The sequence below is a fragment of the Balaenoptera musculus genome, chromosome 16, assembly GCF_009873245.2.
Source record: "Balaenoptera musculus isolate JJ_BM4_2016_0621 chromosome 16, mBalMus1.pri.v3, whole genome shotgun sequence".
Classification (NCBI taxonomy): domain Eukaryota; kingdom Metazoa; phylum Chordata; class Mammalia; order Artiodactyla; family Balaenopteridae; genus Balaenoptera; species Balaenoptera musculus.
Genome location: NC_045800.1, coordinates 1,702,831 through 1,717,851, shown reverse-complemented (window position 1 = coordinate 1,717,851; position 15,021 = coordinate 1,702,831). Strand labels below are relative to the sequence as shown.

Sequence of the window (15,021 nt, the reverse complement as noted above, 5' to 3'; positions counted from 1 at the left end):
ATTCTTCTTTCTCAAGATTGTTTTAGCTATTCAGGGTCTTTGTGTTTCCATACAAATTAAAATTTTTTTTGTTCTAGTTCTGTGAAAAATGCCACTGGTAATTTGATAGGGATTGTACTGAATCTGTAGATTTCCTTGAGTAGTATGGTCATTTTAACAATATTGATTCTTCTAATCCAAGAACATGGTATAGCTTTCCATCTGTTTGTGTCATCTTCAATTTCTTTCATCAGCATCTTACAGTTTTTGGAGTACAGGTCTTTTGCCTCCTTAGGTAGGTTTATTTCTAAGTATTTTATTCTTTTTGATGCAAAGGTGAATGGGATTGTTTCCTTAATTTCTCTTTCTGATATTTTATGGTTAGTATATAGAAATACAACAGATTTCTGTATATGAATTTTGTATCCAACAACTTTACCAAATTTGTTGATCAGCTCTAGTAGTTTTCTGGTAGCATATTTAGGATTTTCTATGTATCTGCAAACAATGACAGTGTTACTTCTTCTTTTTCCAATTTGGATTCCTTTTATTTCTTTTTCTTCTCTGACTGCTGTGGCTAGGACTTCCAAAACTATGTTGAATAAAAGTGGCAAGAGTGGGCATCCTTGTCTTGTTCCTGATCTTACAGGAAATGCTTTCAGCTTTTCACAATTGAGTATAATGTGACCTGTGGGTTTGTAATATATAGCCTTTATTATGTTGAGGTATGTTCCCTCTATGCCGACTTTCTGAAGAATTTTTATCATAAATGGATGTTGAATTTTATCAAAAGCTTTTTCTGCATCTACCGAGACGATCGTATGGTTTTTATTGTTTAATTCGTTAATGTGGTGTATCACATTGATTGATTTGCAGATATTGAAAAATCCTTGCATCCCTGGGATAAATCCCACTTGATCATGGTGTATGATCCTTTAACACATTATTGACCAAGGGAGTTTTGCAGAAACTAATGCCTGTGGCGATAATACATCTCCACTCAATAATGTTAATGTATTGTTTGAGTCAGTGGGCTAGTATTTTGTTGAGGATTTTTGCATCTATGTTCATCAGTGATATTTGCCTGTAATATTCTTTTTTTGTGATATCTTTGTCTGGTTTTGGTGTCAGGATGATGCTGGCCTCATAGAATGAGTTCAGAAATATTCCTTCCTTTGCAGTTTTTTTTGAATAGTTTCAGAAGGACAGGTGTTAACTCTTCTCTAAATGTTTAGTAGAATTCACCTGTGAAGTTAACTGGTCCTGGACTTCTGTTTTTTGGGAGTTTTTAAATTACTGATTCAATTTTGGTACTGGTAATTGATCGGTTCATATTTTCTATTCCTTCCTCATTCACTCTTGGGAGATTCTACCTTTCTAAGAATTTGTCTGTTTCTTCTAGGTTGTCCATTTTATTGGTGTATAGTTGCTCATAGTAGTCTCTTATGATCCTTTGTATTTCTGCAGTGTTGGTTGTTGGTTGTAACTTCTCCTTTTTCATTTCTGATTTTATTGATTTGGGCCCTCTCCCTTTTTTTCATGATGGGTCTGGCTAAAGGTTTATCAATTTTGTTTACCTTTTCAAAGAACAAGCTTTTAGTTTCATTGATATTTTCTACTGCTTTTTAAGTCTCTGTTTCATTTATTTCTGCTCTGATTTATGATTTATTTATTTAATTTAAGATTTATCATAAATCTTTATGATTTATCATAAATCTTTATGATTTATTTTCTTTTATTAGTTTTGGGTTTTGTTTGTTCTTCTTTCTCTGGTTGCTTTAGGCATAAGGTTAGGTTGTTTATTTGATATTTTTCTTAGTTCCTGAGGTAAGCTTGTATTGCTATAAACTTCCCTTTTAGAATTGCTTTTGCTGCATCCCATAGGTTTTGGATCATCATGTTTTCATTTTCATTTGTTTCTAGGTATTTTTTGATTTCCTCTCTCTTTTTTTCAGTGATCCATTGGTTTTCAGTAGCATATTGTTTAGCCTCCATGTGTTTGCATTTTTTTGCAGTCTTTTCTCTTATAGTTGATTTCTAGCCTCATAGCATTGTGGTCAGAAAAGACACTTGATATGATTTCAGTTTTCTTAAATTTACCAAGGCTTGCTTTGTGACCCAGCATGTGATCTATCCTGGAGAATGTTCCATGTGAACTTGAAAAGGTTTATTCTGCTGCTTTCAGATGGAATGTTTTATAAATATAAATTAAGTCTATCTGGTCTAATGTGTCATTTTAAGGCCTGTGTTTCCTTATTGATTTTCTGTCTGGATGATCTGTCCATTGATGAAAGTGGGTGTTAAAGTCCCCCCCTATTATTGTGTTACTGTTGATTTCTCCTTTTATGTCTGTTAACATTTGCCTTATATATTTAGGTGTTCCTACATTGGGTGCATGTATATTTAAAATTGTTATATCTTCTTCTTGGATTGATCCTTTGATTATTCTGTAGTGTCCTTCTTTGTCTCCTGCTACAGTTTTTATTTTACAGTCAATTTTGTCTGAAAAAGTATTGCTACTTCAGCTTTCTTTTGATTTTCATTTGTGTGGACAGCCTTTTTCCATCCTCTCACTTTCAGTCTGTATGTGACTCTACAACTTTTTATTTAAATATACCATATTGTAGTTATTATTTTTTAAATTATTTACTTCTTCTGTGCTTTGATCTTTTGTTCTCTTTTTCTGACTGAATTTAGGTTGAGTATTTGTTATGATTCCAATTTTATTGTTTATTGTTAATCTATTGTTTTATTAGTTATAACTCTTTAATTCTTAAGTGGTTGCTATATGCTTTACAATATGTATTTTAATTAATTAGAGTTCACCTTCAAATAATATCACACCACTTAATGTATGATGAGAGCCTTGCAGTTATATCCTTCCAATTCCTTTCTCCCATCCTTTGTGATTCCTGACATTGTTTTGATTTCACATATGCTATATGCACATACTACATCACTCACCATTACTTATCCTTATACAGTTAATTATCTTTTGGAGCAATTAAAAACAAGGCAAAATATATATTTTACCTTAATGTAGTACTCTTTATTTCTTTGTACAGATTCAAGTTCCTCTCTATTATATTAGTTCTACTTGATAAGCTTCTTCATAATTTCTTGAACTGCAGGTCTACCGACAACTAATTCTTTTCAGTTTTAGTTTGGGAAAAACCTTCATTTCACCTTAGTTTTTGATAATTGTTTTTGCTTTGTATAAAGTTCTTGACTGAGATATTTTTAGTTCAGTCTTTTAAAGATGTCACTTTGTTGCTTTGGGGTTTGTATAGATTCTGACAATACAACTCCTGCAATTTTAAATTTTTGTTACTATCTGTGTAATGTGTCTTTATTTCCCTGTTTGTCTTCAAGATTTTCTCTTAACCTTTGAAACAGAAGTTTGAATATGTTTTGCCTCATTTTCAGTCTTGGGGTTTTCTAAGTCTCTTGGATCCATGTTTTGATAACTTTCATTAATTGTTTATTACCTTTGGTCACTGTGACTTCAAATGTTTTTTTCCCCCTCATTTTCTCTCCTCCTGAAACTTCAATTATATGTATGTTAAACCATTTGATATTATCTCATAGCTCTGGGAAAGTATGCTCCATTTTTTCACTGTTTTCTCTTTGTGTAACAATTTTAGTAGTTTCTGTAGACCTAACTTTAAATTCATTCATACTTTCCTTGGCTGTATCACATCTACTCATGAGTCCACCAAAGTAATTCTTCATTTCTGATACCACGTTTTATTTTTTCTAGTATTTCAGTTTGGCTTTCTTATCTTTTCCATATCTCTGATGAAATTCTCTATCTTTTCATGCATGTTGCCCTCCTTTTCCATTAGACTCATTAATATATTAATCATAGTTATTTCAAAGTCCCTGTCTGAAAGTTCCAAAATATGCCATCTTAGGATCTGGTTCTGTTGCTTACTTTATCTCTTGACAACGGTTTATCATTTTTTGCTTTGTGTGTCTTGTAACTTTCTTATTCAATGCCAGACATCATGATTAGAACAATAGAGAATGAGGTAATTAGGATTTACTCCTGGAAATGGGCACACCCTTTCTTTTGTCAAGCTGAATGAGATGTGTCAATGTATTCAGGTGTTGACCTGGATTTGAATTTTGTTGCCACAGTTTCCTACCATGCCCTAGAGGCTTCAAAATCCTTTAACGATGCCTTTTTCTTAGAGTAAGTTCTAGGGTGTCTGATAGTCTTAATATTTGTGTCCCCCTTAACTTTCAGCCATCCCCATACTCCTGCATCACAGAAAAGGGTCACTCTCCATGCCCAGTCCCTGCACCAGTGGTAGATGGCTGTTGCTTTTACTCATATATGTAAGGCTGGCTATAGGGCAGGATGTCTTGCCCTGTGTCAGTCTTAAATAACCTTGTTTTCTGGGCTTCCAGCATGAGAGTTTCCTAGTGTTTCAGCTTCTTTTAACTATATGAGGGATTTTGAAATAATTTGTATCCTCAGATTTCTCAATTCTCCTCTTCCCAATTTTACCAACATAATTTGAGGTTACGTATTCAGATTATAATTATTCTTTTCAGCTTCAGTTTGGGGGAAAAAAGTTGCTTAGAAATTTTCAGTCATTCCTGTAACCAAATTAATGAATGTTTACATATATTCTATGTTATTGACAAAAATTGTTGATGATTATAGATAGTTTGAAACCTGACTTCCCCATTCTTAGCTCTTGCTTTTGATTAATTTCTCAATTAGTGGAGGAAACTAAAGAGAAAAAAAAAATTTTATGATATAAGTCTTTCCCGAATTTTTCATAGTCTATAAAAGAATTCTAAAGTGATAGTATTGTCATAATTTGAAAATTAAGGGAACCATAAAGCTTAAATCTGTTTCTTTAAAAATCTTACTGGTAATTGCTTGAGAAAATAGGATCCGTATGAACATATTCTAAATCACCATATAAAACAAAAATAAACAAAATCAAACAAAACATACATGGCACAGCAAAAGAATAAAAACAGACTAAAATAAAGAAATAACAAAACACGATAAAAAACAGGATATAATAATATGACAGAAGAAATATAAAAATAGGAATTCAAATATAGGTATGCTAAACTCCATTTTTAAAAGGCAAAAGAAGAGACTGTGCCTTTAAATGACTGACCTAAGCTTAAAACAAAAGACAAGGTAAACACTGATAAGCAAGATAAAACAGAAATGTAGAGTGACAGCAACATTAACTTGAGACAAAGTAGAACTTGAGGTAAGAACATTAGACGTGAAAAAAGTCTATCCATTTGTTGCTTGAGAAGGTCTTTTCCTTGCTTATGCATAGGGATGCCTTTCTTGTTGGGCATATATTACTTTGATCACAAACGTTTTTCCTCCTAATTCTCTAAAGTTTTCCCCATTAGGTGATCACATCTAGTGTTGTACATTGATCTGAAGCTGTGCCCACTTTTGTGTTCCTGGAAGCAGTGGCTCTTCCATTCGTAAACTCCACTAGGATACAGTGAGCAAGGTATATGGCATGGCCACATTTAATATGTCTGCCACATTGTATTTGTTTTTCAAGGAGATCAAATCAACATCAATGTGTTGTTTGCTCTCTATCTCACTGTCACCTTCTCATGATTACCATCCCTTTGTTCACTGCCACAGCTACACATGCTTGAGAATCCGTCTATGTTGTTTGCCATCATCCAGTTCAAACCGTCTTGCCACGTGATTTCATGCCTCCGCCAGCTTGCTTTCGATTTTTCTTTTATTGCTTTTCTATAAAGCTCTTTTGTTCATATTAAGGTAAACTGAAAGGTGATTTATGCAAAATGCTTACAAGCTCCTGTGCAAAAGCTGTTTCCCAGATTTGTCTTTCTTCTGCATCTTTTGAGTAAACAAATCTTTCATGAAGCAGAACAGTTTCTGTTGTCCCACCTCATCTTCCACTTTCCCTCCCTCTCTCTCTAGTCATCTTTGAATGGCACAGCCAGTATTTTTTTTCCAACAAGATATGGGTAGAATCAGGCTCTTTGATCTCCAGCCAAAAGGCAATGTGATATAGACAAATCTCCAGTTTCCAGCAAACTATAATGCCATGTGTCCTTACTGGACAGAAGCTGAGTAAATTATTCTCCTGCTTGATACTCTGAATCTAAGTACTTATATTTCTTAATAGCCTGAAGGACTCTGAAGTTCTTATTTTTACAAGTGAAGAACAGGGATGCTTTGAAAAGCACAATTTCCACGCTGGCCCTACTCCCACCTCTACTTGTGATAAACCTCATATCCTTAGAAGCAATGCAAGCCCATTTCTCCCTGGGATAAAGAGGGACTTAGCACTGCATGGGAGAAGGGAGATGTTGAGATTGGAGACAAAGTGATGGGGTCTCGTCCTAAGTGCAGAGACTCCTGAAGAGGAGGGGGTGCCTGTGTCCTCATGCGTTCTCGCCTTTCCTGCATCAACCTCTGAGGACTGGGAATGAATGAGTCCCAGCTTATTTCTCAGTTCAACCCATTCACACTGTAATTAGGGATAATTCCTTAAAAAGCCACTAAATTATTCACTGGAGACTTTAGTTTCCGGTACAGTTGTAACTTTGCATATTTTTGGACGCTTGTATTTATTTTTCCGTGAGAAGACTCGGCCCTTTCTTTGTCTGCTCTGCTTCCTGAGGACAAATTTACACTTTCCTGAAGAAACCATGGCTCCCAAGCTGAAGAATGATGGAACATCCCAGGACACTCTGGAGAGCGCCCAGGACTTACAACACAGGTCCCGTGGGATAATGGGATTCATCTTGCACGAAGTGGCCCTGAGCTGGGCCACCACTGCCGCATCCCACCACCCACTCTCCTCCTTGGTTTAGGCTGCTTGGCTGCTTGTCGTCACCTGATGAAACATTTGTCATGAGCTTGTGACTTTCCATGTTCTGCTCCTCCATTCCCTCTCCTGCCCTGGTCAAGTTCTGCTGATCTCTGTGGTGTGTGTCAGGTACATCATCCCCTGGAGACCTTCCCTGACGACCCTCCCGAGACCCTCCTTGGACGTCTGCAGAGAGCCCCTAGGACGGCAGTGCTGGGTAATGATCTACAGAGTGCACTTCCCCAGGAGAACATGAGCTGTGAGGGCACCTAGCAGAGCCCATGTCTACACCACCTGCAGGGGAGGGAGCTCCTCTGATGAATGCAGGTGGGAACACGACTGACCTTCATGCTTCTAAGTGGCCATCAGGCTTTCTTCAGGTCTGAGTATAACGGCAAATCATTAACTCTATCGTCAACATAAGTGAGTCTAGTATATATCAAAAATAAAGTCCTTCAAAACATTTATTAAATTTTAGATGAGTTACCCAAATTCGTTCAAGTGGTGCTAATATTATATGAGACCCTGCTGCAGTGCAGTTACTTCTTAACCAACCACAGATCAGGAGGGGAGCAATATTAACATGAGCCTCAGAGGTCACCCACCCGACGTCCCTGCCCATCACACCTTCTAACTCAGTTCAACAGACCACATGCTTATTGAAACAAAACCACTTTCTAGTGTCACATCATTGGAGCTCATGGTACATAATGCCACTGTCAAGAACGATTATTACACAAATGTACTATCCATCCAAGAAAGGAGAATGTGAAGAGCCTGTTTAACATGAGGCGAGTCGGTCAGAATGGCCGTCATCAAAACTCTACAAACAACAAATGCTGGAGAGGGTGCGGAGAGAAGGGAGCCCTCCTGCACTGTTGGTGGGAATGTACACTGATACAGCCACTATGGAGAACAGTATGGAGGTTCCTTAAAAAACTAAAAATAGAACTACCATACGACCCAGCAAGCCCACTACTGGGCATATACCCTGAGAAAACCATAATTCAAAAAGACACATGCACCCCAATGTTCACTGCAGCACTATTTACAATAGCCAGGTCATGGAAGCAACCTAAATGCCCATCAACAGACGAATGGATAAAGAAGTTGTGGTACATATATACAATGGAATATTACTCAGCCATAAAAAGAGATGAAATTGAGTTATTTGTAGTGAGGTGGATGGACCTAGAGTCTGTCATACAGAGTGAAGTAAGTCAGAAAGAGAAAAACAAATGCCGTATGCTAACACATATATATGGAATCTAAAAAAAACCAAAAATGGTTCTGATGAACCTAGGGGCAGGATAGGAATAAAGATGCAGACATAGAGAATGGACTTGAGGACAAGGGAAGGGGGAAGGGTAAGCTGGGACTAAGTGAGAGAGTAGCATGGACATATATACAGTACCAAATGTAAAAGAGATAGCTAGTGGGAAGCAGCCGCATAGCACAGGGAGATCAGCTCAGTGCTTTGTGACCACCTAGAGGGGTGGGATGCGGAGGGTGGGAGAGAGACACAAGAGGGAGGGGATATGGTGATATACGTATGCATATAGCTGATTCACTTTGTTATACAGCAGCAATTAACACAACATTGTAAAGCAATTATACTCCAATAAAGATGTTAAAAAAATCTAAAAAAAAAATTAAATTAAATTAAAAAATAAAATGAGGTGAGTCTGACTCCCTCTCCTGGTTCTCCTGGAGTTCTAATAGTGCTTCATTGATTAACTGAAAGGTGATCAATAAAATATATCTAAGATTCTAAGGCCATTTGCTTCTGAATATAACAATTTACAAGATGGACCAACTTAAAGTATCAATCATATAATATATTCATACATTATATATTAATATAGTGTATATAAATATTTATATTTATAAATGCATAACTTTATATAATGTAAATCAATATAATATTTAAATTTATCAATTTATAGCAAGAAATAAGATTTAATAGCAATTATAACAATAACTTTTAACAACATATCTGAAAATTTACATGTAAAATGTTTTAATGAGGCTATATTTTTTCATTAATTACATTAAAATTGAAACAATGTATCTTAACTTTTAACTGACTGGGAGCTGACCCTACCTTCCACCTTTACTTGCTCCCCCTTCCAGGTTCTTGGTTAAGCAGTTAGTAACATATAAACAACACCCTAAATGTGTTCTTTGGACTAACGGTCATTTAATACATGTTTCTAGAATAGTAATTTCTAAGAATCTGAAATGTATCAAAAAATCAAAATTTTCATGAAACAGTTCAGAAACCCCATCTCAGAACAAACGCATTTGACTGTTAGTAAAATACCTCTGAGTACAGATACATTATTCTCCAGAAGATAAGTAAAGCGTGTTATATTCTTATGGTTAATGAGTCCAAAAAAAAAAAAAAAATCCAAGGAAGAATAAAAGCAGAAATTTGACAAATGTTAGATGGGGCAGACAGTTATTCTATGATCGACCATGTTAGTAAGAAATATTATTTTATTTTGTCCTTTAAAAAGGCTTAGTCAAAAAGTCAAAAGGTAAAATTAACATGAATATGCTTTAAGTATGAAATAGGTGCCACACAATGGCAAGTAAAAATGTCCATATGATATAAAAGCTATGATAATTTGCCACAAGCTTCTTCGACAAAATTGGTAGTTAGCATGTTCACAGTATGAGTTTCCTAAGAGGACAGAGGTATAATGCAAATGTCTACATGATATTAAAGAGTGAGCTGACAGGAGGAAAGGTCACTCAAAGCTTTTGTTGGAACAGTTAAACTAATTTCACTGTTTTTTCAACTAAACGTACTGATTATTTTGGTGACAGCATTGCCAGTGTATTAGGAAAGTAGAATATTATCCTTTCATATACTGAAAAAGACGTCTAAAGCCCTGGAATACCATATATTACATGTTATCTGATCATCTTTTGTCATTATTCAATTAAAAAGGATATGTGATCATCTTAGTGTAAAATGTTTATAAGCGTATGTATGTATGACGCTTATTCAGATTTTAACAACTCAGTAATAGATGATTACAAGGACAGAAGGCAAGTTTCAGTCAAGAATCATTAAGGCCTATGAAAAAAACCAAGAGTTGAGTGTTCTTCCTGACTTATTACTAAACAGGACACATAGCAAATTATAATACAGAAGGTAGAAAGAGAAAGAAATAAATATGTCTCCTAAACCAGCACTGAACTATCCACAGATACGTGTCCTTATTACTAAATTTTAGAGCTACATATTGGGACAATCTTGGTAGGTAGGAAATTACAAGGAAGATAATATAATTCTGCAGTCATAAAATATTCCGTAATGGAAGGTGTTGCAAGATAATTTGGGCATGAGCAACATTTGCTTCTGTAATATGATCATATATCAAGGTGATTTTAAAAATCAATTAAAAAATTCATAAGATGATTTTATTCTCTTGTTACTATATAGGTTTATTATACCGTCTTTCAACCAGGGATTATTTCATGGGAGTCTGTTCCAGGACAAATGTTCTTTCAGGTCACGAGACTCCAAAGAGAGAACAAAATCCATCTTCCAAACAGCACACATCTATAGACCATCACCAGTATCACCCCATATTCGTGAAGGCGAAACGTATACAAATCTTACATGTGCCCGTGTCCTGCGGACCAGGGAGCTATGCACCTCACCCCCGATAAAGAACATTTTTTAAATGAGTTGCCTGATCAATTAGGGCTCCTACTAAGAGCTATCAGCAGAAGACTTGGTCCAATTCTAAAAACAGAGCACCAAAAATATGATTCTGTACAAATCCCCTCAGCCATCTCTTTGCCTTAAAACAGATTCCATTCTCCAAAAACACAGTGAATAATCTACCCCAAAGTCAATTTCATTATGAAAAGGAATCATGCCCATGAAAAAAGAAATTATGTTTTACTGAAAGAATTTGAAAGAATTGTTCCATTAAAGTGGCAAACATAGTTTTCATACCCAAAGCTAATTTGTAGCTACAGCAAGCAAACAAACAAAAAACAACCACACATTTTTACAGCTATTTGGGCACCAACCTGGGATGGGCTGAGGTGCTAACACCACTGTGGGAAGAGGCCTAGAGGCAGGAGCTGGCCTGGACAGAGACACGGCTACTTGATTTGCCAACAGTTGAGGCTTCTCATGCCCATGGAACAATCTTGATTCCTCAGGATATATCCATGTTGAGTCCAGAGCAAAGGCATTATTAAAAAAGATCTGTCCAAAGAGAAAGCAAGCATAACATTTAAGACCATGCACATAATAAAAGCTTAAGACTGTAAAATACTTGTCTTACATTGAATATTGGAGATTCTATGCATGGAGATTCTATAAAGCCACTATCTTAAAACCTGAAGATCCACGGGTCTCTGATACCAATCACCTTCTAGTCAAGTCTCCTGGGCTGGTCTTCAGCTATTGACTTGGTTAGTTCATCCCAGCAGCCAGTTAACAGATACAGAATCACCCCAGTGAGATAAGCAGTGGCTTGTAGAACAAGTCACTGTACTACTTTCTATTGGTTTTCAGGTAAACAAAGTGTAGCCAGTATATCTGAATTCAAAAGCCAAGATAAACCATCAGAAAGATGAACACTCAAAGCAATAATACCAAGGAAAACTTACTTTTAAAATGTACACTTGAGTTATATAAGGTTTAAGGCTAGATTCTGAACAATAGTTATGGACTTAAAAACTGAAAAATTCGGGGCTTCCCTGGTGGTGCAGTGGTTAAGAATCTGCCTGCCAATGCAGGGGACACGGGTTCGAGCCCTGGTCTGGGAAGATCCCACATGCCACAGAGCAACTAAGCCCGTGCGCCACAACTACTGAGCCTGCGCGTCTGGAGCCTGTGCTCTGCAACGGGAGAGGCCACAACAGTGAGAGGCCCGTGCACTGCAATGAAGAGTGGCCCCTGCTTGCCTCAACTAGAGAAAGCCCTTGCACAGAAACGAAGACCCAACACAGCCAAAAATAAATAAATAAATAAATAAATAAAATTTTTTAAAAAACTGAAAAATTCAAAAAGTAGATTCTGATTCAGAAGTAGCAATTTTATATTATCCTATGAAATCCAAATATTTTAAGCTAAAACAAAATCCCCCCACACCACCATCTACTGGTGCTTTTGAACAGACCAATCTTATTCTGAAAAGATTTCTCTCCAGACCTAGATGGTTGATCTATTGCAATTAGAAACTAGAAATACACAGTGATTTCTGTTATGGAAATACCCAACAACTTAAAAATTAATAGCCCATTTATCCAATCAGACTAGCTGCATTTTTACCTTACAATTAGGTATCCTTTTGTCTATCCAACTTTTCCCAATGGGAAGTGGAAGAGAAGATGGGCAGACATGTGGGAAAATGGGCACCAATTCCACAGTGGAAGAGGGGGACAGTCCAATCGATGGAGAATGACCACCAAACAGCCACTGAAACCCAAGAAAAGAGAAGGGTGTGCTCATTAGCCTATACCAATCAACTCTACTTTGTACCAATAGATGCTGGGATAGCTGCTCTAAAAGGGAATTTTAAAATGCCATGTATTTGATTATGAGAAAAATCTCCTTTTTCCCAGTCCAAAAAAAACCCCACAAATATTCCAAAATTCTAAAAATTTATAAAAATTTTCATATCTGAATCACCACAATGCATTTACAACACTGCTTTCTGTAATATTAAGAAAGAACTTCTAAGCACAAAACCATGAGAACATAGTAAGAAATGGATTTCTGCCCTGAGAACATGAGAAACCACAATGGGAAGGTGAAATGCTGGGTATTCCTTTCATAATTCTTGAATTCTTTTTATAAGCAAGCAGAGAGCTATATTGTATGATATTCTTTTCCATATAACATTTTATATTAATTATATTTATCATTTAAAAAACAGGCACAAGTAATATTTTCAAAATAAGAGGTTAAGATCAAAGTTTCCCAAGGTTCGCAAATGCAAATAGATTCCAAGGCAAAGAAAACATAAATGAGCTTATCACATAACTGAAGATCCCAATGCACAGAATAAAATAGCAAACGTTGAAAGGGGGCAGACAATTTAGGAGACAGTCTCTCTAATTAAATTAGCTGAATCTCTATCAGTGGAGAATAAGATCATTGTTCAATGGTATGGAATACTTCAATACGTATTTGTTTTAAAATCATAAAAGCATTTTTGAATTTCCTGTTATGTGAAAATGTTCTTCTGGTTTAAATGGTTATTTAACAGAAAATATGGTAGCACAAAATATTTTAAAGATTAATACTAAGTTTTGGGGAGATTTTTTGTTTTAAATTTACACAAGAAAAAAAATGCATTTTCTATACAGAAAAAAAAAAAAAATGTAGTTCCTTGACATCATATACCTCTAGTGGTAGCACTCGGATATGACAACCCCTTCGAAATATCAAAAAAGCTACCAAAGCTTATTAAAAAAAAACCCCAACATGAACTGCATCACACATCAAAGTACCATATCCAGTACCACATACGTGATGTATCATTACGTGTAAAGACCAGTTTAGGAAGAGTTAACAACATCTTTTAGAAAAGCTCACAATATAATATTGGAATTAAATTAATTATGTGGTGTATTCTAACATCCACTCGTTTGAATATGCTAATTAGGACAGTCATTGGAATAAAATACATGTTATTCTCTGATTTAAATGCATCTGCCTAGTTAGGTAGCAAACAATGGATCTTGCCAAAACCAGCTTCCCTTGCTCTGTTACACCATTGATCAAAGGCACAGTCACTTTTTCTTTTTAATTCCAGGTTTTAAACTCCAGACTCTTCTAAAGTGCAATATGACACTAGGTAATTTGGTGGACTCAGGCAGACCTAGGGTGGGAGTGGAAATCACCGGTAGTATTTCTCAGTATTAAAGGCAGGATTTCCCTGCAAGCTTCCATTGGCTTGAATTTTCTTAAGCATTGTCCTGAGTCTATTTTCAAATGAAAAAAAAAAAAAAAACTAGATCAGAATCAGAAATAGCTATTGATTCCCAGCTTGCTTTCCAAGCCTGGCAGAGACTGTAAAAGTATTAACTTCTATTCGGTAAGTCGGCCACAGTTCGCAGCAGCAACGCCGGGCTCCTGAGGCGGTACTTAAGCACCGCGCTCTGGACAACGACCCCGGCCCGGGCGAAAGTTGTGGCCAAGGCGGTCCCAACTCTGGGCTTGGGGTGCGGGTCTCCAAACTGCTCGGCTGAGAGACCGGGAAGACATACTGCAAAAACTGCCTTGAGGCAGAACGGGACGTCGAAGCATGAACTTTGTTGCCGAGGCATGGCTGCCAGGCTGCGCCGTGATGGGCTGGGGAGCCGAGGACCACCGCGGGAGGAAAGAGCGCAAGCCACAGGGCCGGAGCCGCCGGAGCGGGGCGAGGGCCGCGCCCAGGGGCCAGGGGGGAAGCCGGCGACCCCGAACCCGGGGCCGGGGGCCGGGGGACACGTTACCTGCCCGTTGAGCAAGGGGTAGTGGTGCACAGCTGCGGCGGCGGCGTGGTCTGGCGCAGAGGGCAGCGGCAGCAACGGCAGCCAGCCGGGCAGCCCCGGGAGCAGCGGGGCGGCGGAGGGCTGGGCCGAGGCAAGCAGCCCTGGCGGGGGCGCGACCCCGGCGCCCAGCCGGAGCAGCCCGGCCGAGCCGGGGACCATCCAAACCCAGGGCGGCGGCGGCGGGTCTGCATTCATCGGCCAGAGGAGAGGCTGCCGCCGCCGAGGCTGCTGCGGCTGCTGCAGCTGCCGCCGCCGCCGCTGGAGCCTGGCGCCCACCAGCATCCTACATCCCCGCGCGGGCGGCGGCTGCGGGCGCGGCGGGGGCGGCGGGCGCCAGAGGCACGAGCCGGCGGCGGCGCGGGCTCCGGAGCGAACTCACTTGGTTCCGCTGCGCGGCCGCACGCTCCGCCCCTGCCCCGCGCCGGGAGCCCCTCCTCCTCCTCCTCTGCTGGCGCTGCCGCCCGCGCCGCCGCCGCCCCCCAGGCCCGGCCCCGGCTCGCAGCGTCCCGGGTACCGGGCTCCCGCCAGCACTCACCCCGGGACTCCCGCGGCGGCGGGGGAGGGGGCGGGAGCAGGCGGAGGCGCGGGGCGCAGAGGGCGCGCCTGGCCGGGCTCCCGCGGAGCTCAGGTTCGGCCGCTGGAGGCCGCCGGCTCTCGCGGACGGAGCGCACGCCGGGGAAGGCGC

At 38.9% G+C, this 15,021-nt stretch overlaps 1 protein-coding gene across 1 annotated transcript in view; it reads right to left on the bottom strand.

The window, feature by feature from the left end:
- TCERG1L (transcription elongation regulator 1 like) overlaps window positions 1-14,618 on the bottom strand; it is a 193,411-nt gene extending 178,793 nt beyond the window's left edge. Inside the window, exons 1-3 of the mRNA XM_036829411.1 lie at window positions 14,298-14,618; window positions 12,127-12,273; window positions 10,875-11,055 (exon numbers count right to left, since the gene is read on the bottom strand). Coding sequence (XP_036685306.1) covers window positions 10,875-11,055; window positions 12,127-12,273; window positions 14,298-14,618 — 649 coding nt within the window. The remainder of the gene's footprint in view (window positions 1-10,874; window positions 11,056-12,126; window positions 12,274-14,297) is intronic.
- Window positions 14,619-15,021: the final 403 nt, after the last annotated feature.